This window comes from Oryx dammah, unplaced genomic scaffold (assembly GCF_014754425.2).
Source record: "Oryx dammah isolate SB20612 unplaced genomic scaffold, SCBI_Odam_1.1 HiC_scaffold_25, whole genome shotgun sequence".
Classification (NCBI taxonomy): domain Eukaryota; kingdom Metazoa; phylum Chordata; class Mammalia; order Artiodactyla; family Bovidae; genus Oryx; species Oryx dammah.
This window is the reverse complement of record NW_024070209.1, coordinates 43,087,577-43,114,597: the sequence shown is the minus strand read 5'-3', so window position 1 is coordinate 43,114,597 and position 27,021 is coordinate 43,087,577. Positions and strand designations below refer to the sequence as shown.

At 37.6% G+C, this 27,021-nt stretch overlaps 1 protein-coding gene across 7 annotated transcripts in view; it reads right to left on the bottom strand.

Annotated features, from left to right (window-relative positions):
• Window positions 1-26,260, bottom strand: part of KIAA1841 (KIAA1841 ortholog) — a 58,127-nt gene extending 31,867 nt beyond the window's left edge. For 5 of the 7 annotated variants that reach the window (XR_005718322.1, XM_040224173.1, XM_040224175.1 and 2 more), the window contains exons 1-9: window positions 26,124-26,260; window positions 15,062-15,220; window positions 12,008-12,194; window positions 11,108-11,201; window positions 8,820-9,058; window positions 5,955-6,013; window positions 4,218-4,378; window positions 1,364-1,450; window positions 47-157 (exon numbers count right to left, since the gene is read on the bottom strand). Coding sequence is in view for 6 of the 7 variants with exons in the window: in XM_040224173.1 (XP_040080107.1) it covers window positions 47-157; window positions 1,364-1,450; window positions 4,218-4,378; window positions 5,955-6,013; window positions 8,820-9,058; window positions 11,108-11,201; window positions 12,008-12,194; window positions 15,062-15,211 (1,088 nt within the window). In the remaining variant the exon portion in view is untranslated. Of the gene's footprint in view, window positions 1-46; window positions 158-1,363; window positions 1,451-4,217; window positions 4,379-5,954; window positions 6,014-8,819; window positions 9,059-11,107; window positions 11,202-12,007; window positions 12,195-15,061; window positions 15,221-20,854; window positions 20,985-26,123 lie in introns of those variants that run through there. The other 2 variants (XM_040224174.1, XM_040224178.1) reach the window with 2 other exon arrangements.
• Window positions 26,261-27,021: the final 761 nt, after the last annotated feature.

Below are 27,021 nucleotides of genomic sequence, written 5' to 3'. Positions count from 1 at the left end.
ATACACCATTAATTCACATTTAAGAAGCTGTATATTTTCACTATACCTTATATGAATGTATATAATATTTCCATGCTGATCCACATTGATTTTTCCAGGAATGCAAGGAATTCTTCTTTCTGTTTCTTTTGTTAGAAGTTTCTTACACAAACAGCACCTATAATAACACAAAGATACAATTAAAAAAAACATCTTGATTAAAAAATGGCTAGAGGAAATGAACAGACATTTTTCCACAGAGGAAATATAGATGGCCAACACAGACATGAAAAGATGTTCAACATCTAATCCTCAAGGAAATGCAAATGAAGACCACAATGAGATATCGCCTCACACCTGTCAGAATGGACACCATCAAAAAGAACACAAATAACAAATGCTGGTGAGGATACAGAGAAAGGGAACACCTGTACATTGTTAGCGAGAACGTAAATGGGTGCAGCCACTGCAAAACACAGTATAAGGGCTCGCAAAAAACGAAAAACAGAACCACCATATGATCCAGCAACTTCACTCCTGGGTATACATTAAAGAAACCTGATTTGGAACGATACATGCACCCCAATGTTACTAGATGCATTATTTACAACAGCTAAGACGTGTACCAACCCAAGTGTCCATTCAGAGAGGAATGGATAAAGAAGATGTGGTGACCACACACACACACACATGAATAATACTTGACCAAGAACACACACACGAATACTACTTGACCAAGAACATACGAACACACACACACACACACACACATGCACACACACACACGAATACTACTTGACCAAGAAACCTGATTTGGAACAATACATGCACCCCAATGTTACTAGATGCATTATTTACAACAGCCAAGACATGTAACAACCCAAGTGTCCCTTCAGAGAGGAATGGATAAAGACGATGTGGTGACCACACACACACACACGCACACACACACACACACACAAATATGGAGGGCATTACACTAAGTGAAATAAGTCAGACAAAGAAAGACAAGTGCTATCTGTTATTACTTATACATGGAATCTAAAAAATACAACAAACTAGTGAATATAATAAAAAAAAGAAGCGGAATAATAGAGTACAAACTAGTGGCCATCAGTGGGGAAAGTGTAGGGAAGGGCAAAATAGGAGGAGGGGAGTGGGGAATACAAACTACTGGGTATAAGATAAGCTCAAGGATGTATTATACAACATAAGAAATATAGCCAATGTTTTGTAATAACTGTAAACGGAAAGTAACCTTTAAAATTGTATAAAAATTAAAAAACAGCAAAGATGATACAAAAAACATTCAAGAAGAAAATTTCAAATGTACTAAAATTAAGGAATTTAGCTGCAATATATAGCATACTAAAGAAAAATATACCTGTATAATGTTGCTGCATTATTCCGAGAATCTGGATTCAAGTACTCAGGATCAAACAGTCTCTCAATCTTCTTACAAAAAAGTTTACTAGTAACAACAAATGACCAACAAATTAATTTTCTCTATCCACTTTACCAAAATTACTTGATAGTGATGAAAATAAACGCTGACCTATTTGCACACGTAGAAAATAAGACTAAGTCCTTAGAGAGTCCTTTATAATGCATTTTTTGCTGCTCTAAGCAAGTAAACCTATTAATGAGAATTGCTTGATCAAAAATCAATTTTCACAAGAAAAATGAGACACATGGATATCTACCTCTCTTTCAGTTCTTTGTTAAGGAAAATTCCAGATTGAGGATTTGGGAAGTTTAACAATCCTGGGTCTACCAATAATTTCATACATGACCTTTGGCAACTTAAAATCTCTGAAACTTATTTTCCCCATCTAGAAAATGGGGCTACTAATTTCACATGCATAAGATTTTAAGAGGGTTAAATGAGATAGTGTTTTTAAAGAGTGTCAGACATAGTATTAAACATTCAATAAATGTTAATACTTTACTATTATGCCTAATATAATGATCTGGACCTCCCAAGTGATGTTACTGGTAAAGAATTCACCTGCCAATGCAAGAGATGTAAGAGATGCAGGCTTGATCCCTGGGTTGGGAAGATCCTCTGGAGGAGGGTATGGCAACCCACTCCAGTATTCTTGCCTAGAGAATCCTATGGACAGAGGAGCCTGGTGGGCTACGATCAGTGGTGTTGCAAAATGTCAGACATGACTAAAGTGACTTAGCACGCACATAACACAATAATGTTAGACATGAACTTAATTTTTCTGTAGTCATTCAGAGCAAACCTGTGGAAAAAAGTTGTTTAAATCCAACCGACCACATTTCTGTCCTCATCTTACTCTACATGGTAGCAGCATTCCACATATTTGAACACTTAATTGCTTCCTCCTTTTTGACACCCTCTTTCCTTTTGCCTTCCGACACTGACTCTTCCTTCTCAGGCTCCTTAACTCTCCTTTGTTGAATCTTCCAAATGTTGGGCAGTCTTTATCACTATGCTCTTGTTAACAATCAGGAAATAAACAAAAATAGCATTTATAATAGCACCAAAAAATTCAAATGCCTAGGAATAGATTTAACTTAAAAAAAAGGAAAAAATGTCTCTATACCAAAACTATAAAACACTACTAAAATAAAGAGTTATACCATGTTCATGAACAGAAAGACTCAATATTATTAAGATGTCTCTTCTCAAATCTACAGGTCTAATACTAACCCTCAAATTTGCAGATGTGTGTGTGTGTGTGTATGTATATGAGAGAAAAAGAAAGACAAAATGGGCAGGCTAATTATAAAATTCATATGGAAATGCAAAGGACATAAGATGACTAAGCTAGCAATCTTGGAGAATGGCAAAGCTGGAGAATTTTAGATTGGTGGTGGTGGTGGTGGTGGTTTAGTCGCTAAGTCGTGTCCAACTCTTGCAACCCCATGGACTGTAGCCTGACAGGCATCTCTATCCACGGGATTCTCCAGGCAAGAATACTGGAGCGGGTTGCCATTTTCTTCTCCAGAATTTTAGATTACTAGATACCAAAAAAATATTAGAAAGCTACTCTAATTAAGACAGTGTCCTACTGATAAAAGTACAGACAAAGAAATCAACAGAACAAAATGGAGAATTCAGAAAGAGACCTCACATATATAGTCTCCTGATTTATAGTAAAGGTGCCATTGCAATTCAGTAGAGAACATAGTCTGGTTAGGAAATCTCATTCAGTTCTGTGGCTTTAAACCTCATCTACTCATATTTTTATTTTAAGCCCTGAACTCTGACCTAAACTTCAGACTTACATCTACCTGCCATCCTACCTGAATGTCCAAGAAGTATATTAAATATATTAAATAAACCTAACAAGATCCAAACACATCTTCTGATTCCCCTCACCCCAGTCACTGCTCTATTGACATTATCGTTCACTTAGTTACTCAACCTTAAAACCTAGTAGTTATCCTAAAATATTCTCTTTTCCCATATCATCACATTTGAAAATTTGTCAGATCTTTGTAATAACATACTCTGAATCCACCTACTTCCTTCCAGAGCCCCTGTCTCTACTCTAGTCCTAAGCTTTCCATCTCTCACTAGACCACTGCACTAAACTTCAAATAGGCCTTGCTTCTTATATCCTTATAGTCTTTTCTCCAGACAGAATAGATCGATTTCTTAAAAACAAACCAGATCATGCCACTCCTCTGCTTCCATTCCACCGAGAATAAAGTATACACTCCTTGTATGACCTAAACAGCGCCTAATGCTATTGACCTCATCTCACACAACTCTTCCCCTTTATACTAAAGCCCTGTCTTGATAAATTTTTAACATAATTCACCATCATAATCTGCTTATATACGCCTTATACAAAGTAACTAGTTACTATTTTTCGCCTCGAGCCATCAGCTCAGAATCTATTCTACTTCAGGCAGGTACGCTCAGTCATGGCGGGCTCTTTATGACTCTGTGAACTGTCCCGCTAGGTTTCTCTGTCTATGGAATTCTTCAGGCGAGAAGACTGGAGTGGGCTGTCAGTTCCTCCTCCAGGGGCTCTTCCCAGCTCGGGGACTGAACCCACATCTCCTGCATCCCCTGCACTGGCAGGTGCATTCTTTACCACCGAGCCACCTGAGAAGCCCCATGTTTTAATTCATTTAAAATAAAATGGAAATAGATTTCCAAACATATTCTAAATATAGAATTTTTACTAAAATGAAGTAAAAATAACACGTTTTTTCTAATAGGAACATTACCTTTAAAATTAAATTTAAAAAATTACCTCCTAAACTTATCTTTCTTGTCCTTTAAATCATCAACTTCATTGTGTGTAAACAGATCAGCTATACGTGTAAGAAGATTTGCATTAATACAGTTCATGTTGCATGGAGTAGCTACAATGGCATTCATATTTTTGTGGCAATACTGTATACACTGTTCAACCTAAACAAAAAACACAGAAAATAAGTGTTGAAGATAGAAACAGAAACGATAATGTCATATTAATACTTTTTGAAGATAAAGATTCATTAAAGGCTTAATCCATGTATTGCTAGGCAATAACTTAGCTCTGCCTGTTTGCGTTAAACTATACTGTTCCAAAGTGGTCTAGTAGGTCAAATTTATACAAACATAGCTAGAATAAATTTCACACTTCTTAGAATATTTTGAACAACAATGTAATGAACATCTTTCATAATTGTGGCAGATATAAATCTTAAGTCCACAAACTCAAGGGTATAGATATGTGACTTTCTATTACTAAACTTAGTGACAATTTTAGGGTTTCCCTGCTGGTCCAGTGGTTAGGAGTCCACCTTGCAATGCAGGGGACACCGGTTCGATTCCCGGTTCAGGAAGATCCCACATGCCACGGGGCAACTAAGCACTGCAACGAAGATCCAGCACAGCCACCAAAATAAATAAATAAATCTTTAAAAAATAATAATAATAAAAAAAATAAACTTAGTGACAATTTTACGTCTCCATTTCTCTAACAGAAACAATTTCAGTCACTTTAGGGTGTTCTCAGTTCTGTTGTGCTTGCTTTCTGCCTTTCTTCAATGTCAGGTATATTTATTTACTTTACAAGGTAGATTGTGTTTGGGGGAAAAACAGCACTGGTTAATTATGTATTCTTCTAAATATTTTGCTATGACATAAAAATCATGCTTTAGGTCTTACAGAAATAAAAACTCAGAGCCTCTTTTAGTCTCTCTTTTTTCCCTATAACCCTCCCCTGAAGCAATTAATACCAACAACAGAAGGGAGGGACTACGGAGTACAAAAATACAATAAAACCTCAAACAAATAAACGAACTTCAGATCTGTTAACACAGTAAAGGAATACTCTGCGTAGTTTTGCCAGAGGTTAAAAGCAAATATTCATTTAAAACTACAAAAAACATTTTTAAAAATTTGAATAATAAAGAAATTTATTAAATAAAAGGAAAAAGAAGAAAAATATATTCAGTGTTAAGAGTCTGATATGTATATATTGTGCTTTTATGTTTCATCAACTATTTTTAACAACAGACATACGCATGTGGTTTACACATACAAAATTACAGCTTTTAGTAGTTGGGCATTAGTTTCTTAGTTTGCTTAACTATAAATGAAAGACACAAATAAGCAGTACAAGCTTAAATAATTATTTAAATAGTAAAACAAATATATTCCAATTAATTTTCTTTTAATTTGGTTTTATGGCCAAATCCCTTTTGGGGCAAAATTAATTCTGTTTAGTTTCATCTGATGCAACAGCTAACTCCTCCCTTGGGAATAAGTTGCTAGCTTTATAGGCATCCTGCGCAAACGATACACAGTAGCCTTAAGCCTTTCCCAATAGAACAAAGTACCTCCAAACACCAGCAGCTTATTCTAATGAATCACAGTCTTGAATCAACAACTACTTTAGGAAGATATCTCCAAATTTTCTAGACACTTGAAGAAAACATCAAGTTATATGTTAAATCAAGCATAGGTGAATAGAAGAGTTGGATCTTTTGTTAATACTTACCAGTGAATCCATTTTCAAAAACTCTGAAGAAATAAGAATTGAAATGACATTTCCTGGCTCTAAAAAAGAGAGAGAGAAAAAATTAAATTCTCCTTTTGATTTTCATCTCAATCTCCTTAGAACAGGCTCCTTCTCACCTTAAAAGACAAGGTTACTTTAATAAGAACAATTTAATAAAATCTTACTATGGCTTATATGCAAGAAAGGAAGAAAATGCAAAGTTAAAATTTAGGGTATAGAGAAAACATACAGCAAATTTGCCCTGGAATTAGATTTACATCAAGTAAAAAGACTCCAGCTAAAGATATGATATATACTAATTCCTCCTTAACTAAACTAAAAGGATAATTAAAATTGAGAATATAACTCATCACACAAAAATCACAGTGAAGTTATTTCAAAAGTGGTTCAAATGCTTGTTATGAACAAATGCTTAATTTAAAAGATTCTTAAAGATAATAGAAAATTTACTATTGCAGAAATGAAAAATTACTTCCTACAGGCAGACTTCAAAGGCACAACCAGGGAAAGGGTATGCTGGCTGATGCTATCATTTCAGTAAACCTCAGTCATTTTCCATGAGTTATATTTAAGGAAAAAGAAACATTTTGATGTTTACTGTTATAGTACTAAGACAGTCCTCCTAAATAAAGGACTTTGTACACAATAATTATAACAAGTAATCCCAATCTTTTCTTAAATAACAATTCTATATGGAAGGTTCTCAAAAAGAAATGGTAAAGAGAGGAAGGAGTTGGTGAAAAATTTCAACTATAATATGACCCATTCCAGTTAAGACCCAAGGTCTGGATTATTAGCAATGTAATTAAGCATTTTGCTAGTTTTCCTAGTTAAAGATTGCTTTTATAGAAGCTTAACATTTGTAGCCACTGATTTAAGGTTCAAGACTACAGAATGACCAAGTTTGCTCCACTTTTTTTTTTAACCTTTTGACTGGTTGAAAATTCTGATTTAGCAATTTTGTAATTTTAAGAACCATTAGACACATTTTTCCCTTAATTTGGTCACAAAAATTAAATTATGAACTTCCTTAGAAGACTTTTATACTGTCAGTATAGATTTATTTACTAGTAAGAAATTAGAAATATTTTGATATTACTGTAAATTATAATTCTAGTGCACAGAAATACTTATATTAAACCCCACCAGTGTGATTTCCTATATAAGTCAATGCCCAAAAAAGATTACTTAGTAATTACTCTTCTTATTATCTAGAACATTGGTTCTCAAACTTTTGCTCTCAAGACCTCTTTTAAAAAAAAATCTTAAAAGCTGAGATTCCTAGAGAGCTTTTGTTTAAGTGCGTTATATCTATCCATATTTACTATACTGGAAAATAAAACAGAAAAAAATTAAAATATTTATTATTCTTTTTCAATGAATTAATAAACTTATTACATATTAACATAATTTTATGAAAATAACTGTATTTTTCAAAACAAAATGAAAATAACACTGTTTGACATTTCCTATAAATCTCTTCAGTGTCTGACTTAAGGGCAGACAGTTTGATTCTCACATCTGTTTCCACACTGAATTTATGGTAGTCTTTCTTAAAGGTTAGTTGCAATGGGAATCAAAATCATACTAAGAGCATTTCCTATTCTGCTGTCTGAAAATCCTCTCATTTACCTTGCACTTAGAATGGATCTTTAATCTATGCATGACTTTTTGTTAACATCACGCATCAATCATTTGAAAGACACTGGTTTACTGAGTTATGCAGATCTTCCAAATGTTGAAACATTTCATTATACATTAAAAAGTCTTATTTGTTAATAGTTAAAGAAAAGTCTTTAAATATAGAGCAACTATCAAGCACATGGAAGCAGACACAAGTTTTCCAAAACTCTTAATTCTTACTTGAAAGCATGAATTTTATCACTGGCAACAAATATTATTAGTTATTTCCCTTTCATTGACTGGCTCACTTAATTCATTTTCAAAAAACTGCCTGCCTGGGACATTCCCTAGTCCTAGTGCTTAGGATGCTGAGCTTTCACTGCCGTGACCTGGGTTCAACTCCTGGTTGGCAAACTGAGTTCCTGCAAGTTGTGCAGTGCAGCCAAAAGAAAAATTAAAAAATTAAAAAGGAGGAAAGTATCTGCCAGATGCTCAAGTGAGAGTCTATCAGCCATTCTTCCAAGCAAAAATGGTTTTGTAGGAAAGCAGCTGATTTAGCTTGCAACTCGGGCAACTGTACAAGTGCTTTTCCTTCAGACAACCATCATACTCTGGTGTGCAGCAAGAGTGCACTTCTGTGTCATCACATAGAACGTCAAAAGAATGTCGAGTCAAGAGTCAAGAGGTAATAAAATTAGTCATTTTTACTGCCTCATCAAGGATATTCCTAAGAAAAACTATTTTTCCCTTTTCTTTTTTTCCGTTTTTACTGTGAGCACATGGGTTGAGGAACACAGCAACCCCTCATACAACGTGATGCTCCTTCCTTGATGTGTGCTAAAGCTCCAACAGTTCTACCCTCTATTACTTCCGCACTTTCAGGATAAATGTCAACACAGAGGGAAAAATGGTAAATAACATCCTGGCGTTATTAAGCAGATTCCCTTGACCTTGTGGATCCCCTAAAAGGATCTTCAGGACACCAGCGGTCGGTCACCGTAACACACAGTGAAAATGGCTAATCTAGAGACCTGTCCATTTGCCATAAATTCACTAAAAGTTGCTAAAAAAGAATGAGGTATCAGTTTCATAAACGGTGATTACTAATCTGAACATAAATACTAAGGTTTGAACAATTTCCCACATTTTCTATTTTGCCTGAAGCAACTACCAACTGACACAAAAATTTCACTACAAAGTAAGTAACAGATTGTCTTTTACCTAAAGTGGGCATCTCACAATCTTTATTCTCCTTAGTGTTCCTTTTAACATATTTTATCAACCAGTTGAAAATGTGAACGTCACAATGAACTGAAATGTCCACCTCTTCCCAGCGCTGGGCATCCACAGATAAATATTCAGCAAAGTACTTCATTTCTGATATCAAAAGATCTCGTGGGCAAATAAAATCTTCTTTCAAGTTTTTTGCTTCATCACATACATGGATCACCATGTTTGGCCTTCATGAAAAATGTTACACAGAAATGAAATTATTAGAGTTTTAGAAGAGGAGCCAATAATATTGACATTTATTGGAAGTATCAGAACCAGATGTTTTTCAAGGTTTTAACCACATATCAGTTTTACAAGGATTGACATTCAGAAGTTTACATTAGCACCTTTCTACCCTGATCTGTATCTGAAAACTTATGACTAATTTTAGTTAAGCTACTGACTTAGTAAAACAAAATTTTTTTACTATAGAACTTATAAAAGGTTTGAAACTTATTATTTTCAAATCATAATTATAGTGTTTTTTAAAAATACTAATTCACAAAAAAATTAAATTACAATTTCTAGTTCTTGTGAGGAACATAAAATGGCACTTTCACATGGTAATGGATACAGAAAGGAGATAAAGATGAAACACTAGAATTTTCTTACTATTAGTGAATGGGAAAAAGTTAAAATTATTCATTGACTAGTGAATAATTAGCATAGCTATTTTGTTATTTTTAACAGCTAGAAAGCTTGTTTCTAGGCATTCAATAAATATAAATCAGTAAATGTGGTTTAAAAACTCAACACTACAATGTGGTTATTTACTTATTTAAAAAACAATTTTAAGAATAGGTTTATATATCAGAAAGACTACTTCAAAATTATATACTCTTTGAATTTATATGCCCTTGAAAATTATATTACCTCAAAAAGAAAGACTAGTGTGATCCACAGCTGCCTTCATGTCATTACATTACAAAAGGAAAAGATTAAATAGGAAGAGATATACTAATCTACAATATGAATTTAATGTATATTTAAATGAACTTCAAAAATTTTTAACACAAAGAAATTACATCTGAAGTAACACTGGCAACAGAAAAAGAATTAATAATCAGTGCTTTGTCAAAATAAAGGAATTTAAGCAACTTTGCAAATTGTTCTTCCAAAGACATTACGGTCAAAATATAAATAGGTAATAACTGGTATAATGAAACATGAAAGTTCGGTGAATTTTTGGGCCAAAACATGAAATACTAAATAATAATAGCAAAAAATCAACCTGACAAATTTTTATGCTACACAAACAAACCTATCAATCTACATGAGGGGACTTCCCTGGTGGTCCAGTTGTTAAGAATTTGCCTTGCAATGCAGGGGACACGGGTTTGATCTCTGATTGGGGAACTAAGGTCCCACATGCCATGCAACCAAGAAAAAGTATTTGTTGAACATTAAGAATATATTGTTTGAATATCTGCCACGGTAAAAATAAAAATTTTAAAAATCTATGTGAGTAAAGTAAAATTCACTAAGCTACAAAGGGGGATTTTTTATTTATTGTAGTAAAATATACATAAAGTAAATGCACTCATATTATTATGCAACTATCACCACCATCCATCTCTAGAATCCATCCCCAGAACTTTTCAAAAGGGTAAATTTTATGATATGTGTTATTAAAAAACTATCAAAACTGAAAATACCCAAAGGAACCTTTAGCGATAATGAAAATGTTATCTTCATTAGTTATATGGCTAATATTCATCAAAAGTGAATACTTAAAATATGTGTAGTTTATTGTATGTAAAATACACAAAACAATACAAAATTATTAAAACTTGCATTACCCTGAAATATATATTTTAATTTGTAAATGTTTCTATAATGAGTAATTATATCCAAATGGTTCTAAAATACACATCCAGTTTCTTTAATAAAGTTGTAGAACTAATGGCAGAGATTTTTCTTTGGGTTTTAAATTTTTATTTTCCAAAACTTTATGTTAATGGAGGTTATTTCTAATATTTATACGATGAAAATGAATTTTTAAAGTGGAAAACTGTTGTCTAACTTATAAGGAGTATGAATAAGCCATATGTTCACCTATTAAGCAGCTGTTGATAGTTCAACACATCAACTACCCTGATATCAATTGTTTCAGCAACTGTGTAATATGAAATTCCTAAATTATGGTAACTGATATATAAAATCATCATTCATATATTTTATAATTTGAAGTTGATATTCATATTAAAAGCTTATCTAGCAAAGAACCAGCCTCCTACCCTTCAGATTCTTCAGTCTTTTCTCCACCATTATGAGTAGTACAATTTTCACTTTCTGAAGAACAATTCCTTGTGGAAGCTATACTATGTCTTCCTTAAATACAGAAACAAACACATACAAAAACAAAGGGGGGAGGTTAGCATTTCTAGCTGAAAATGGGTTTTTACTTATTGAATGGTTATACTATAAACGCATGGTTTCCAAGAGTAAAGATGGTACTTTGTTAGGTGCCTTAATATTTCTAAAGGTATATGAAAGAAACAGTATGAAAACCAGTCACAAATTGCTAACATTACACTAAAGATTAAAAAAAAAAATACTAACCTGGTATGTAGGGACAGGGGTCAAATGTTCAAAAGGCTACAATATAGTTTCTCTTCCTGAAGCAAATTTTTATATTAATGTTCTGCTACTGCTGAGATTAAAACAATTCACTACATTGAAGATTTCTAAAACCAGCTATTATTTTCAATGTAATGTGGAGAACATCTCCCATACCCTGCTTTTGTGTTATATGAAGCTACTGTTGACTTTCATAGAGGGGAGCTGTAAAAAAGGTATCGGGAGAGACAAGCAAGATTCTCTCAGTTAAAAAAAAAATTAAGTAAAAGGTACAATTCCTCTAAATTTTATGACACAAATAGGCTAACACAATGGAGTAGTAGATTTTAATATAGTGAAAACCTTTTTTTTGGTAATAGTGTTTGCCCTATATGTTAACATCTAAATTTTTTAAAAATACAGCAAAGACAAATTTCTAAAGCTCAGGAAGATACAAATACTAACAGATTTTTCCTATTAAGGTTTCTATTACCCTTTAAATAAAGTTGACTGGAATGCACAATATTTTTCAGAATTATCATAAGGACAGGTACTGCATTTTGCTTTTAAAACCTTACCTGTTTTAGAAACTGCATCCTGACCAACTGGAGTCTCCTGAAATTCTCCTTGTGTGTCAAGAAGCGAAGATCTGATGTATGTAGCTAAAGTTTCAACAGGACTTTCTCCGGCAGCCATGAGGGGACTATACTGGTTGTCCACAGGTGAACTTCCACTGCTCTTCAGCTCATCAAACCTCTTTGCACACTGTAAAGGCATAAAGGAAAGAAATGCAGGTCTGGGGGATTTTAATCATCTTTTATAAGTGAAAAATTAATCTCTTGGGTAACATCTAGAAAACCAGTGCATATTTCAATACGTGAAAGCCTCTGACTTACTTTTTTCTTTTTTAAAATTCAGGGTAGATTTTTTAAAACATGCTTTAACTCAAAGCCATAAGATATTTATACACTTGTAGGAAAATGAAGAATGCCTTCACTAACCATATTTCCCCATGATCTATGTCTATTATCAGCTAACAATTTAAAAACTTTCGTTAAAAACTTGCCTGTTATTTTCACACTGAGTTTCCACCAGGAACAAGACCAAATTCTAACCTTCAACAGAAAACAAATCAAAAGGTATCTGATTTGTGATCCTAGATTTTCTTCATTAAAATAATGAGTCTTTGTTCTTACCAACAGTGAGGTTCACCTTGCACAAAATACTGTAGTAACACTTAAAAACACTTTTAAATATATGGCCACGTATTTGGGCAGTTTGTTCTAGCACAATGTTCTCCCTTAACTCATTGTTAGTCATAGAATGAATTTAGAAAGACCAGATTAGCAGTGAAAAAAATACAATAGACTGGAAAATATCAAGAGTGCATTAAGCATAGTAAGGCTAAGTTGTCCATGAAAATGTCATTTCTCAGGTCACAACACAAAATGCCTTCCTTAATGTGGGTCTTTGTCAGATAGCACTTCTAATAGTATTCATGTTTAAATCTCCATCAATAGCAATGTGGATGGCAAGTTATAGAGCAGACCAAGCAATGTGGGAGGTACAAAAGGAGAAAAATATATACTATGTACACACATATATGGTAAGTGAATAATGCATTGAGTATGGCATCATTGATTTACTACACAAATATTTACCAAGTGCCCACTAGATATTGAGCACCTTTTTAATGAAGATTGTTTACTAATTACTACAAACAAATGCCTAGTCAAGATTTAGCCCTTTGAAAACACATTTAAAAGATATATAAGTAAAGGACTTCCCTGGCAGTCCAGTGGTTAAAACTCTGTGCTTCCACTGCAGGGGGTACAAATTTGATCCCTGCTCCTACAACTAAGATCCTACAAGCCATGCAGTGTGGCCAAAAAAAAAAAAAGAAATTTTTTTCAATTGGGTGAACCTGAATACGCAGTGGATATTAGATGATACGATGGAGTTACTGTTAATTTTCCTAGGTTTGACCATGGTACTGTAGCTAGGTAGTTACATAATAATATTCTTATTTTAAGAGGTATGCTGCAGTCTATGGAGTGATGTCTGAAACTTACTTTTATTTATTTTTTTAGAATATTTATTTATTTGGCTGCATCAGGTCTTTATTTGCAGCATGTGAGATCTAGTTCCTGACCAGGGACTGAACCCAGGCCCCCTGCATTGAGAGCTCAGAGTCTCAGCCACTGGACCACCAGGGAAGTCCCTGAAACTTACTTTTAAATGTAAAAAAAAAAAAAAAAAGGTACATAAAGAAATCAAGCAAACATCTAGAATTACTGACCCCAAATAAAGGATGTAGGGATACTATGCTCTTCTTTTAACCTTTCTATATGTTTGAAAATATTCACAATAAAAAGTTGGAAAAATAGTCAAATTCACAGATTGGCCTCATTTTAAAACCTAACATGTAAAAATCCAAAAGATGAAAAAGTATAGATTAAGGAATGATATACACTAAGTAAGTTCCTTCATCATTTCACAAAGACTTACAATCAAGGGCAAGTAATCTCTGTGGGTATGTTTTCTCAGCTGTCAAAGAGGGTAGAACTTGGTTCATTCACTGATTCTGTAAGTATTGAGAGTATATCATGGGAAAGGCAGTAGTGAAAATGCTTAAAATCTGCTGGATAAAATCGCTAATGTTCTTTCCACTTCTAGAAACCCGAGATGATTCACTCACTTTAGGGTTCCTTTTAACAGCAAAAATTCTGAGGTCTGTGTTCTCAAACTAGAGTTCAGAGATGAATTACCAGAAAGAGTAACCTTTAAGAGTTTTTAGGTTACAAGTTCTGATTCTGAGGATTACAGTAATAAAAATCATTTGAATCATTAGGATGACAGAATATTTTAAGACAAAGGTAGAAAACAGACTTAGTAGAGAAGAGATGTGTTAATGCCAAGGGAAGGCAAGTAATGTCTTGGTGCAACACAAGGCTTCACCACAAGTTAAAGAGAGAAAAGTGGAGAAAGAATACAGGCTTTGAAGGGCTTTTGGCAATATAGGCTAAACACAAAAAAATTTGTGCCACAAAAGACCATACAATATTTGCATTATAATCGCAATTTAATTTCAGCAAAACACTATTACTGATCACATTAAGCTTATCAGTTTGAATTATGTTGGTTTGAGTTTTCACTTGTGTCTATAAAATGTAAAATTTGGTTTATGATTGTATAGGTGTGTTTATACCTGGTACTGTTAGTGCACATTTAATTTCCATTGTGATAGTAATTTGGGTCATCATTGGAAGTTTTCAAGTTTTTTCCTTTAAAAAGGTCTGTATATTACTCAATTCTGAGAAGCATAGCATTAGCAATTTAATAATAAAATTGGATTTACAAAAGTTTTATCTACCCATTCAGTTGTAAATATGTAAAATAAGTTGTAAATATGTAAAATAATTAAAATGAATTTACTCATAGCAGGTGGGTTAATAAATCATATATCTACATAGATTATACATATAGTCAAGTCATATTTTATGCATATTTAGTTTTTACATGCATATGAATATGTGAAACTCAAATACTTCTTCTTTCTTAATAGTTACACCTTTAAATTGATCACTTTTTCTGATTTCTTTTCAGTAGCTGTCTGGAAGACTGTTATTTACCTCTTTGGGTGTTAATCCAGGCACAAGCCTTGCCACAGTTTCCCAATTGATGGTCTGGTGGATTCCAATTAATGGGTAAAGGATCATGTCCAATACCATCTGGTTGTTATTGTTTAGGAAATTGTTGTTTTCTGAATATCCACGACTCATCTTTTGGAACTAGAAATAGAGAAGACAAATTTATTTGCATCTAAAATTCACATGTTTTCAGAACATTATAAATCAGTTATAATTCATTCCTAAGAATTAACTGTTACTATAAAAAAGAAAAATGAAACTGAACTAAAAATCAACACAGAATATATAGCTCAAGTCTCTTCAAATATAATAGCACTTGAATATTATGGATTGGGATATACGGCTAGAAGGATGTGTGTGCTTAGTTGCTCAGTCATGTCCAACTCTTTGCAACTCCATGGACTGCAGCCCATGAGGCTCCTCTGTCCATGGGATTCTCCGGGCAAGAACACTGGAGTGGGCTGCCCTACCTTCCTCCAGGGGATCTTCCTGACCCAGGGATCAGACCTACATCTCCTATGACTCTTGGACTGCAGGTTGATTCTTTACTCACTGAGCCATCGGGGAAGCCTAGAAGGATATACAGCTGGGTAAATATGTGATTTTAAAAATATGATAAAATGTTAAGGATAGAATATAAGTGATGGGTATATAAGTGTTCACTATGAAATCTTTTGATTTTGCTGTATGTTAAAAGCTTTTCATAACAAAACAGAGAAAAAGTTGAATACAATATATCTTCATTAAAAAACCTCTTATGTGTGGCTGATTTATATTTTGATTAGCAGTTCATGGATGGTGGAGCTAAACAGTGGGGGAAAAAAAGATAGTTACATGATAATTTCATTGCAGTCCCAAGCCATACTTTCTCTCTCTGTGATTGAATGTCCATGCTACAATGAAGGCTGAGTATACTTAATTTGATAGATGTAATCAAATGAAACTTAGAACCAAGTTAATCTGACATTTTAGGATAAGCATAATAGTTATTGTGCATGTGATTATGAATTATATATGGTGCTGCTGCTGCTGCTGCTAAGTCGCTTCAGTCACGTCCGACTCTGTGCAACCCCAGAGACGGCAGCCCACCAGGCTCCCCTGTCCCTGGGATTCTCCAGGCAAGAACACTGGAGTGGGTTGCCATTTCCTTCTCCAATGCATTAAAGTGAAAAGTGAAAGTAAAGTCGCTCAGCCGTGCCCGACTTAGTGACCCCATGGACTGCAGCCTACCAGGCTCCTTCGTCCATGGGATTTTCCAGGCAAGAAAACCCACTGGAGTGGATTGCCATTGCCTTCTCCGAGGAGATTATATTAACAAATGTAATTAGCATTGTTTTTATATGTTTGAAATATTTTCTGTAAAGTCCTCTTATTCCTTGTCTTCAGAAGCAATGTGGCGACTGGCCTGACAAGGTTTAACCCTTACATGCACCCAAACACACCCTCTGACTCTCATATATAAAAAGCCGCAGCACCTCTACACACATACACACTCACACTCGCTCCTGCAGGGTGGTGGCTTCCCCTGCTTTTGTACTTGGCTCCTCGCCCTAGTCCTACTATCACATATCCTCTGGTTCAATCCAGGAGACCTTGACTCAAGTGACTAAGGGTGTGTCCAAAATCTTCAGGCAACATGATGACAAGAAAAAAAGTCTCTAGAAGGCTTTCCAAAGGCATGTACCTCAATAAACATTTAGTGAGTACCAACTATAAGCCAGGCCAAGCACTGGGAATACCACAATAAATATGGCATGGTCCCTGTCCTCAAGGAGTTTACTAGCAGAGAGCTGAGGATACAGGTAGACAAACAGATGATTTTAATATCATGTGCTGGGAGCCAAAGCACAGGGGAGCCATGCAAGGGCAAAGGAGGGACAAATAATAACCGTTGGTATTGTGGAGGAGGAGATGACCGGTATTAAAGAGAAAAAGAATCTATCTCCTTCAACCTTAAGAGAATTTTAAGAATTTCTTTACTGGGTGTTTACTAGGAGCCTGGAGCTGTGCTAAGGTTTTTATATAACTTATTTCATTTCTCACCACAACCCTATAAGATAGAGTTTTTCCCCAATTTTACAAGATGAGGAAACACATTCAGAAAAGTTAAATAATTTGGGCAAGGCCACAGAGCCAATAAGAGGCAAAACAAAGACCCAGGTAAAACTGACTCTCAGATCCATGCTCTTTCCATTACATTCGAGAAGTAGAGTATAGGGGAGATAGCAAATGGGAATGATCACTTAGGGTAGAGAGAGACAGAGTCTAAACATTATGAAGTTAGTAATGATTCAATGAAGCAATTTCCAAAGCTTCTGCTTATGAGTCAAGGGAGGGAAAAGGCAAGGGAGGGAAAAGGCTGTGGAAAAAAGCTACTCCCTTCAAATTTAAAAAATTTTGAGAATTTACGTCAATTATACTTCAATAAAGCTGAAATCGTTAAAAAAAAAAAAATTAACATTTACTGAACTCCGGGAGATGGTGATGAACAGGGAGGCCTGGCGTGCTGTGATTCATGGGGTCGCAAAGAGTCGGACACGACAGAGCGACTGAACTGAACTGAACTGAGCCTCCACCATGGGCCAGGCATTGTATCTGAAGTTAGAATGTAAATTTACAGATGAAAAGATTTACAATTAGTCATACCTATGACTTTATTGGGCTCTAAAATCACTGTGGATGGTGACTGCAATCATGAAATTAGAAGACGTTTGCTTCTTGGCAGGAAAGCTAGGACGAACCTAGACAGTGTGTTGAAAAGCAGACACATTACTCTGCCGACAAAGGTTCATATAGTCAAGGCTATGGTCTTCTCAGTGATCATGTACGGTTGTGAGAGCTCGACCGTAAAGAAGGTGAAGCCCCAAAGAATTGATGCCTTTGAAATGTGTTGCTGGAGAGGACTCCTGAGAGTTCCTTGGACAGCAAGGAGATCAAATCAGTCAATCTTAAGGGAAATCAACCCTGAATACTCACTTGAAGGACAGATGTTGAAACTGAAACTCCAGTATTTGGTCATCAGATGCGAACAGCTGACTCACTGGACAAGTCCCTGATGCTGGGAAAGATTGAGGGCAGAAGAAGGCGGCATCTGAGGATGAGAAGGCTGGATGGCATCTCCAATGCAATGGACATGAACTTAGGGCAAAATTCGGGAGATGGTGAGGGACGGGCATGACTGGCATGCTGCAATTCACGGGGTTGCAGAGTGAGACACGACTGGGCAACTGAACAACAACAGTGACTTTATTGATGCTGAATCTGTGCTGGAAATATAATCCCCCAAAACAAAACTGTTCTCATTTTTCCAATGTTACCTACTTTAGGAAAGAAGTATAAAGCAGAGATACACTGACACACTACTACAGTGGAAGAAGCAATGCACACAGAAATCTGAAACTTAGGTTTGAGGTTTAACTCCACACAAATTAGTCAGAGCAGGTCACTTGAACTTCTGCAATGAAATTAAGTGATGGTAATACCTATGAAAAGTGAAAGTGAAAATTGCTCAGTCACGTCAGACTCTTTGCACCCCATGGACTATACAGTCCATGGAATTCTCCAGGCCAGAATCCTGGAGTGGGTAGCCTTTCCCTTCTCCAGGGGATCTTCCAAACCCAGGGATCCAACCCAGGTCTCCCAACATTGCAGGTGGATTCTTTACCAGCTGAGCCACAAGGGAAGCCCAAGAATATTGGAGTGGGTAGCCTATCCCTTCTCCAGCGTATCCTCCCGAGCAAGGAATCGAACCAGGTCTCCTGCATTGCAGGCGGATTCTTTACCAACTGAGCTATGAGGTATATCTCTAATTGACTTTATATAAATAATCAGAGATTATTTTGTGAAAGCACTGTGAAAAAAGCACCTCACAAATCTGATGCAGCATAAAATAACAGTACCTATGGTATGGACCTAACAGAAGCAGAAGATATTAAGAAAAGGTGGCAAGAATACACAGAAGAACTGTACAAAAATTATCTTCACGACCCAGATAATCATGATGGTGTGATGGTGGTGTGATCACTCACCTATAGCCAGACATCCTGGAATGTGAAGTCAAGTAGGCCTTAAGAAGCATCACTACAAACAAAGCTAGTAGAGGTGATGGAATTTCAGTTGAGCTATTTCAAATCCTAAAAGATGATGCTGTGAAAGTGCTTCACTCAATACGCCAGCAAACTTGGAAAACTCAGCAGTGGCCAAAGGACTGGAAAAGGTAGTTTTCATTCCAATCCCAAAGAAAGGCAATGCCAAAGAATGCTCAAACTACTGCACAACTGCATTCATCTCACATGCTAGCAAAGTAATGTTCAAAATTCTCCAAGCCACACTTTAACAATACACGAATTGTGAACTTCCATATGTTCACGCTGGATTTAGAAAAGGCAGAGGAACCAGAGATCAAATTGCCAACGTCCACTGGATCATCGAAAAAGCAAGAGAGTTCCAAAAAAACATCTATTTCTCCTTTATTGACTATGCCAAAGCCTTTGACTGTGTGGACCACAACAAACTCTGGAAAATTCTGAAAGAGATGGGAATACCAGACCACCTGACCTGCCTCTTGAGAAATCTGTAGGCAGGTCAGGAAGCTACAGTTAGAACTGGACATGGAACAACAGACTGGTTCTAAATAGGAAAAGGAATACATCAAGGCTGTATACTGTCACCCTGCTTATTTAATTTATATGCAGAGTATATCATGAGAAACGCTGGACTGGATGAAACCCAAGCTGGAATCAAGGTTGCTGGGAGAAATATCAATCACCTCACATATGCAGATGACACCACCCTTGTGGCAGAAAGTGAAGACCTAAAGAACCTCTTGATGAAAGTGAAAGAGGAGAGAGAAAAAGTTGGCTTAAAGCTCAACATTCAGAAAACGAAGATCATGGCATCCAGTCCTATCACTTCATGGCAAATAGATGGGGAAACAGTGGCAGACTTTATTTTTGGGGGCTCCAAAATCACTGCAGATGGTAACTGCAGCCATGAAAATAAAAGACACTTACTCCTTGGGAGAAAAGTTATGACCAACCTAGTCAGCATATTAAAAAGCAGAGACATTACTTTGCCAGCAAAGGTCCATCTAGTCAAAGCTATGGTTTTTCCAGTAGTTATATATGGATGTGAGAGCTGAACTATAAAGAAATCTGAGCACCAAAGAATTGATGCTTTTGAACTGTGGTGTTGGAGAAGACTCTTGAGAGTCCCTTGGACTGCAAGGAGATCCAACCAGTCCATCTTAAAGGAAATCAGTCCTGAATATTCATTGGAAGGACTAATGCTAAAGCTGAAACTCCAATACTTGGCCACCTGATGGGAAGAGCTGACTCATTTGAAAAGACCCCAATGCTGGGAAAGACTGAAGGTGGGGAGGAGAAGGGGATGACAGAGGATGAGATGGCTGGATGGCATCACCAACTCAATGGACATGAGTTAGAGTAAACTCCGGAAGTTGGTGATAGACAGGGAGGCCTGGCATGCTATAGTCCATGGGGTTGCAAAGAGTCGGACACGACTGAGTGACTGAACTGAACTAATCACCTAGGATCAAGTTAAGGATAATATGAGATGTTTAAATGTTGGAATGGGGAACTGGAATGCAGATACTCTCAGTGAAGCATTAACAATGATTAGTACTACGTCATTGTATACGTAAAACACTGATGCAGGACATCGGGTGGTAAACAGAATAGATTTATCCTACATGTTTCTGCATGAACATTAGAAAGAAACAAGAAAATTACAGCTTCCTAGCAACCAGACAGGTACCTTGCTGATGGCCCAGAATCGTGTTGCGTATGGACCCCGGAGCTAGACTACCCAAATTTTTGTCCTGGTTCCACCACTTAAGGTATTATTTGGTTCAGATTACGTACTCTATGCCTCTGTTTTCTCATCTGTAAAACGAAGAATAATAGTAGCTAGCCCATATACTTTTGAAGATACATGGAAAGTGTTACCTGGCACTTAGTACTAACTGGAGAAGGCAAAGGCAACCCATTCCAGTACTCTTGCCTGGAAAATCCCGAGCGAAGGAGCCTGGTAGGCTGCGGTCCATGGGGTCACTAAGAGTCGGACATGACTGAGCGACTTCACTTTCACTTTTCACTTTCATGCACTGGAGAAGGCAATGGCAACCCACTCCAGCGATCCTGCCTGGGGAACCCAAGGGACAGCAGAGCCTGGTGGGCTGCTGTCTATGGGTTCACACAGAGTCGGACACAACTGAAGCAACTTAGCAGCTTAGCAGCAATGTTTATAACAGTAACATTATCATTGCAAAGAGCCTAGGATTAAACAGATTCATAAAGCTAAATGTAACAGATGAATGGAGAGACAGTGACTTTCCAATGAAGTAAGCTCTCAACAAAATGAGTGCAAAATCAGATCTAGATTCTTATCTAGTTACCATTTCCAGCAATACAACCTATGATTTCAATGGTCTTGGCTATAACACAAGGAAAATAATACCTACCTCTGACGTTACTGTAAGGATTAGATAATATATATAACACACTCCTGGGGCTTCCCTGGTGGCTCAGAGGTTAAAGCGTCTGCCTCCAACGCGGGAGACCCGGGTTCGATCCCTGGGCCCAGAAGATCCCCTGGAGAAGGAAATGGTAACCCACTCCAGTATTCTTGCCTGGAGAATCCCATGGATGGAGAAGCCTGGTAGGCTACAGTCCACGGGGTCGCAAAGAGTTGGACATGACTGAGCGACTTCACTCACTCACTCACCTGGCATACAGAAGGTGATCAATAATTATTTCTTATTTTGGCCACTTTACTGGCATAAAAATTTTCAAAAACTACTTTAAGAACTATAAAACACTGCCTTGAGCCCAGCTAAAAATAGATTTTACAGAACTTCATTGTTTTCTACTTGTGTACCTAGCACATCATCACTTCATACCACACAGTCTGAGAACTATGTTGGGGCATGGAGTATTTTATTACAATTCTGTTTGAGCCTCAACAGAAAACAGTCTGAAACAGAATACAGGGCAAGGATTTGGGTGCTGTTTTTTACTTTATTTCCAAAAAAATTACTTAAAAATTTCTAAAATATTTATTGTGGCCTACAATGTTGAGGTACCTGTTAGCTAATCAAAAATACAATTCATATAAAATATTTTCAAACTTGTACGTGTATTCCGTACCTGTATAAATACTCATTTATAATACATGTTTAATTTACATCATCTAACATCAACATTTTAGGAATCAGTGAACTAAAATGGACTGGAATGGGTGAATTTAATTCAGATGACCTTTATATCTACTACTGTGGGCAAGAATCCCTTAGAAGAAATGGAGTAACCATCATAGTCAACGGAAGAGTCTGAAATGCAGTTCTTCGGTGCAATCTCAAAAACAAAAGAATGATCTCTATCCATTTCCACAGTAAACCATTCAGTATCACAGTAATCTAAGTCTATGCCCTGACCAGTAATGCTGAAGAAGCTGAAGTTGAATGGTTCTATGAAGACCTACAAGACCTTATAGAACTAACACCCAAAAAAGATGTCCTTTTCATTATAGGGGACTGGAATGCAAAAGTAGGAAGTCAAGAAACACCTGGAGTAACAGGCAAATTTGGCCTTGGAATGCGGAATGAAGCAGGGCAAAGGCTAATAAGAGTTCTGCCAAAAGAACACACTGGTCATAGCAAACACCCTCTTCCAACAACACAAGAGACAACTCTACACATGGACATCACCAGGTGGTCAATATGGAAATCAGATTGATTATATTCTTTGCAGCCAAAGATGGAGTTCTATATAGTCCTCAAAAACAAGACCAGGAGCTGACTGTGGCACAGATCATGAACTCCTTATTGCAAATTCAGACTTAAATTGAAGAAAGTAGGGAAAACCACTAGACCATTCAGGTATGACATACATCAAATCCCTTATGATGATACAGTGGAAGTGACAGAGTGCCTGAAGAACTATTGATGGAGGTTTGTGACATTGTACAGGAGGCAGTGATCAAGACCATCCCCAAGGAAAATAAATCCAAAAAGGCAAAATAGTTATCTGAGGAGGTCTTACAAATAGCTGCGAATAGAACAGAAGTGAAAGACAAAGGAGAAAAGGAAAGATATACCCATTTGAATGCAGAGTTCCAAAGAATAGCAAGGAGAGATAAGAAAGCCTTAGTGATCAACGCAAAGAACTAGAGGAAAACAAGAGAATGGGAAAGACTAGAGATCTCTTCAAGAAAATTAGAGATACTAAGGGAACATTTTAGGCAAAGATGGGCTCAATAAAGGACAGAAATGGTATGTACCTAACAGAAGCAGAAGATATTAAGAAGAGGTGGCAAGAATACACAGAAGAACTGTACAAAAAGATCTTTACGACCCAGATAATCACGATGGGAAGTAATCACCAACTTAGAGCCAGACATTCTGGAATGTGAAGTCAAGTGGGCCTTAGGAAGCATCACTACTAACAATGCTAGTGGAGGTGATGGAATTCCAGTTGAGCTATTTCAAATCCTAAAGGATGATACTGTGAGAGTGCTTCACTCAATATGCCAGCAAATCTGGAAAACTCAGCATGGCCACAGGACTGGAAAAGGTCCGTTTTCATTCCAATCCCAAAGAACGGCAATGTCAAAGAATGCTCAAACTATTGCACAACTGCACTCATCTCACATCTAGCAAAGTAATGCTCAAAATTCTCCAAGCCAGGCTTCAACAGTACGTGAACTGTGAACTTCCAGATGTTCAAGCTGGATTTAGAAAAGGCAGAGCAACCAGAGACCATACTGCCAACATCTGCTGAAACATCAAAAAAGCAAGAGAGTTCCAGAAAAACATCTACTTCTGCTTTATTGACTATGCCAAAGCCTTTGACTGTGTGGACCACAACAAACTCTGGAAAATTCTGAAAGAGATGGGAATACCAGACCACCTGACCTGCCTCTTGAGAAATCTGTATGCAGGTCAGGAAGCTACAGTTAGAACTGGACATGGAACAACAGACTGGTTCCAAATAGGAAAAGGAGTATGTAAGGCTGTATATTGCTCATTTTTCTATTAAGAGTACATCATGAGAAACGCTGGGCTGGATGAAGTACAAGCTGGAATCAAGGTTGCTGGGAGAAATATCAATAACCTCACATATGCAGATGACACCATTCTTGTGGCAGAAAGTGAAGAACCAAAGAGCCTCTTGATGAAAGTGAAAGAGGAGAGTGAAAAAGTTGGTTTGAGGTTCAACACTGAGAAAACTAAGATCATGGCATTCAGTCCCATCATTTCATGGCAAATAGATGCGGAGACAATGGAAACAGTGATAGACTTTATATTCTTGGGGTCCAAAATCACTGCAGATGGTGACTGCAGCCATGAAATTAAAAGACACTTGCTCCTTGGAAGAAAAGTTACAACCAACATAGTCAGAATATTAAAAAGCAGAGACATTACTTTGCCAGCAAAGGTCCGTCTAGTCAAGGCTATGGTTTTTCCAGTAGTTATATATGGATGTGAGAGCTGGACTATAAAGAAAGCTGAGCACCGAAGAATTGATGCTTTTGAACTGTGGTGTTGGAGAAGACTCTTGAGGGTCTTGGACTGTAAGGAGATCAAACAAGTCCATCTTAAAGGAAATCAGTCCTGAATATTCATTGGATAGACTGATGCTAAAGCTGAAACTCCAATACTTTGGCCACCTGCTTCGAGAACGGACTCATTTGAAAAGACCCCGATGCTGGGAAAGATTGAAGGCAGGAGGAGAAGGGGACGACAGAGGATGAGACAGTTGGATGGCATCACTGACTCAATGGACGTGAGTTTGAGTAAACTCCAGGAGTTGGCGATGGACAGGGAGGCCTGGCCTGCTGCAGTCGATGGGGTCACAAAGAGTTGGACATGACTGAGGGACTGAACTAACTGAACTGAAAATCATCTAAATGTGAAAAACAATTTTTTTCTGTTGATATTTTCCGTACACAACTGAATCACACCAAGCAAGGGAAAACTACCCAGTATTAATTCCAATTAAATAGATGTTCAAGAAAGCATCCCTAGAGTCAGAATTCTCTGAGTAGTTGCAACTGTGCATCCCCTTCTGGAAAAGAAGTACAGACTTATCAAAAACTGCCAATAAGAAAAAGTTTGAAGCTCAAATTATACTATTACTAGATTTTACTCCCATTCATGATAAAATATTAAAAACATACTGTTTAGTATGAAACATGTTATTTACCAAAAATAAAAATTGTTTACTACTCTAAATACACTTTTTAACACATCTCATGCCCTCTCCATTTCCACGATGGGAGTTTAAATGTACTAACAAGACAAACAGAGGTCCAAAACTGGCATCTGTTTTTCCTATTTTCAAATGGAAAAAGATCTGGTAGACAGAGACTTTTCCCCTAGGCTGAGAAGGATCGGTGCTAGAGGAGCCAGCAGGGCAGGTCAAAGGCTTCTGGCATAACAGAGGATGGGCGACATCACTGAGTCATCACCAGGGTAGAAGCCTTGTGCCCAGGCTTTCTGACCACGAGAACGGGCCTCTGGCTTTCATAGTGAAGGAGAAAATAAAACCACAATTGAAACCCAGAAAGAACATATCAAAGCCCCGCAACCTTAGGCCCAGAGGCTCGCTGCACTGCACGTCCTCTAAGGCAGCCCAGACCTTGGTGGTCTCCCGCCTTCCCTCGGGTGCAGAAACTCTGGGCGCTGAGCGGGTGAGGGGTGGACAAAGGCGCGGGGAAAGCAGTGGGCCGAGGAAGGGGAAGATGCAGGGCAGGGACTAGGGGTGGGGCCAGGACGGCAGACGCTGTGCTCCCTCAGCTGGTTCACTGGAGGGACCGGCTTTGGGGATCTGGAGAAGGCAGAGCCGGCGGGCCGCTCGATGCACGTGGGGGCGGTTCGGGGGCACTTTCCTTCCACTAGCGAGACTCCGGCCCGGCCCTAAAGCGGAGGAGACCGCAGAGGGGGTCGCTAGCCGCCAATGGTAACGCCTCTCGCCGCACTTTCCGCCCCCAACCAACCCCCGAGCTCCCTCGGCTCGTCACTCACCTCTAGGCCGCAATGGCCCTCGCTTCGCCCCCGTCACCTGCAGAGCCCCGCACCACCCGCGCCATGAAGCGGCCGCGACCAGACCCGCAAACCCAACCGCTGGGGTACCAGCGCCGCGGGGCGGGGAACGCGGAGATTGAGGCCGCCTGGCCAATCGCAGGCCAGCGCCGCAACGGCGCAGCCAATGAACGACGAGCTCCTTTCGGGCTGCAGGGAGCGGGTGCTGCGAAGAGCGGCTGCTCGGCCTAGCCTTTGCGGGTTTCTTCCCCCGCCCCCTCGAATTCTTTCTCAGGCCTGTCGCAGTGCAGCGTCCCCACCCACCCAGCGTCCTGTCTCTTAGCAACCAGATGCCCTCTAGAGCCAGAACTTCACTCAGAATGATCGCCTCTGAGTCCAGAAGAAAGGGGGAAATGGGAGAGAAAGAACTCATAAGGAATGAAGTTGTTGGTGGCTTTGATATAGCCGCTTAGGTCAGGTAGAATAGGAAAATCTATGATCTGAGGATGCAAGAAATATCTTTGGTGCAGGGTGGTCTTCATCAGGAGGCGTCTCTTGAAAAATGTAAATAGCTTTGGGTTACTCCTTGAGGTTTCATACATTAATAGGTTCAGGAATGACCTTACTTTGGTGACTAGTACTGGGAACCTGGTCAGATGTGTAAGGCCCAATCTTGTAGGGTAAATGCTACATGTCAGTATCTTTTCTATTTTAAAATTTTGTTTATTTTAGTTGATTTACAATGTTGTTAGCTTCTGCTGTACAGCAAAACAATTTAGTTACATTTTTTTCCATGTTATTTTCCATTATAGTTTATTACAAGATGTTGAATATAGTTTCCTATGCTATGCAGGACTTTGTTGTTTATCCATTTCATATACAATAGTTTGCATCTGCGAAT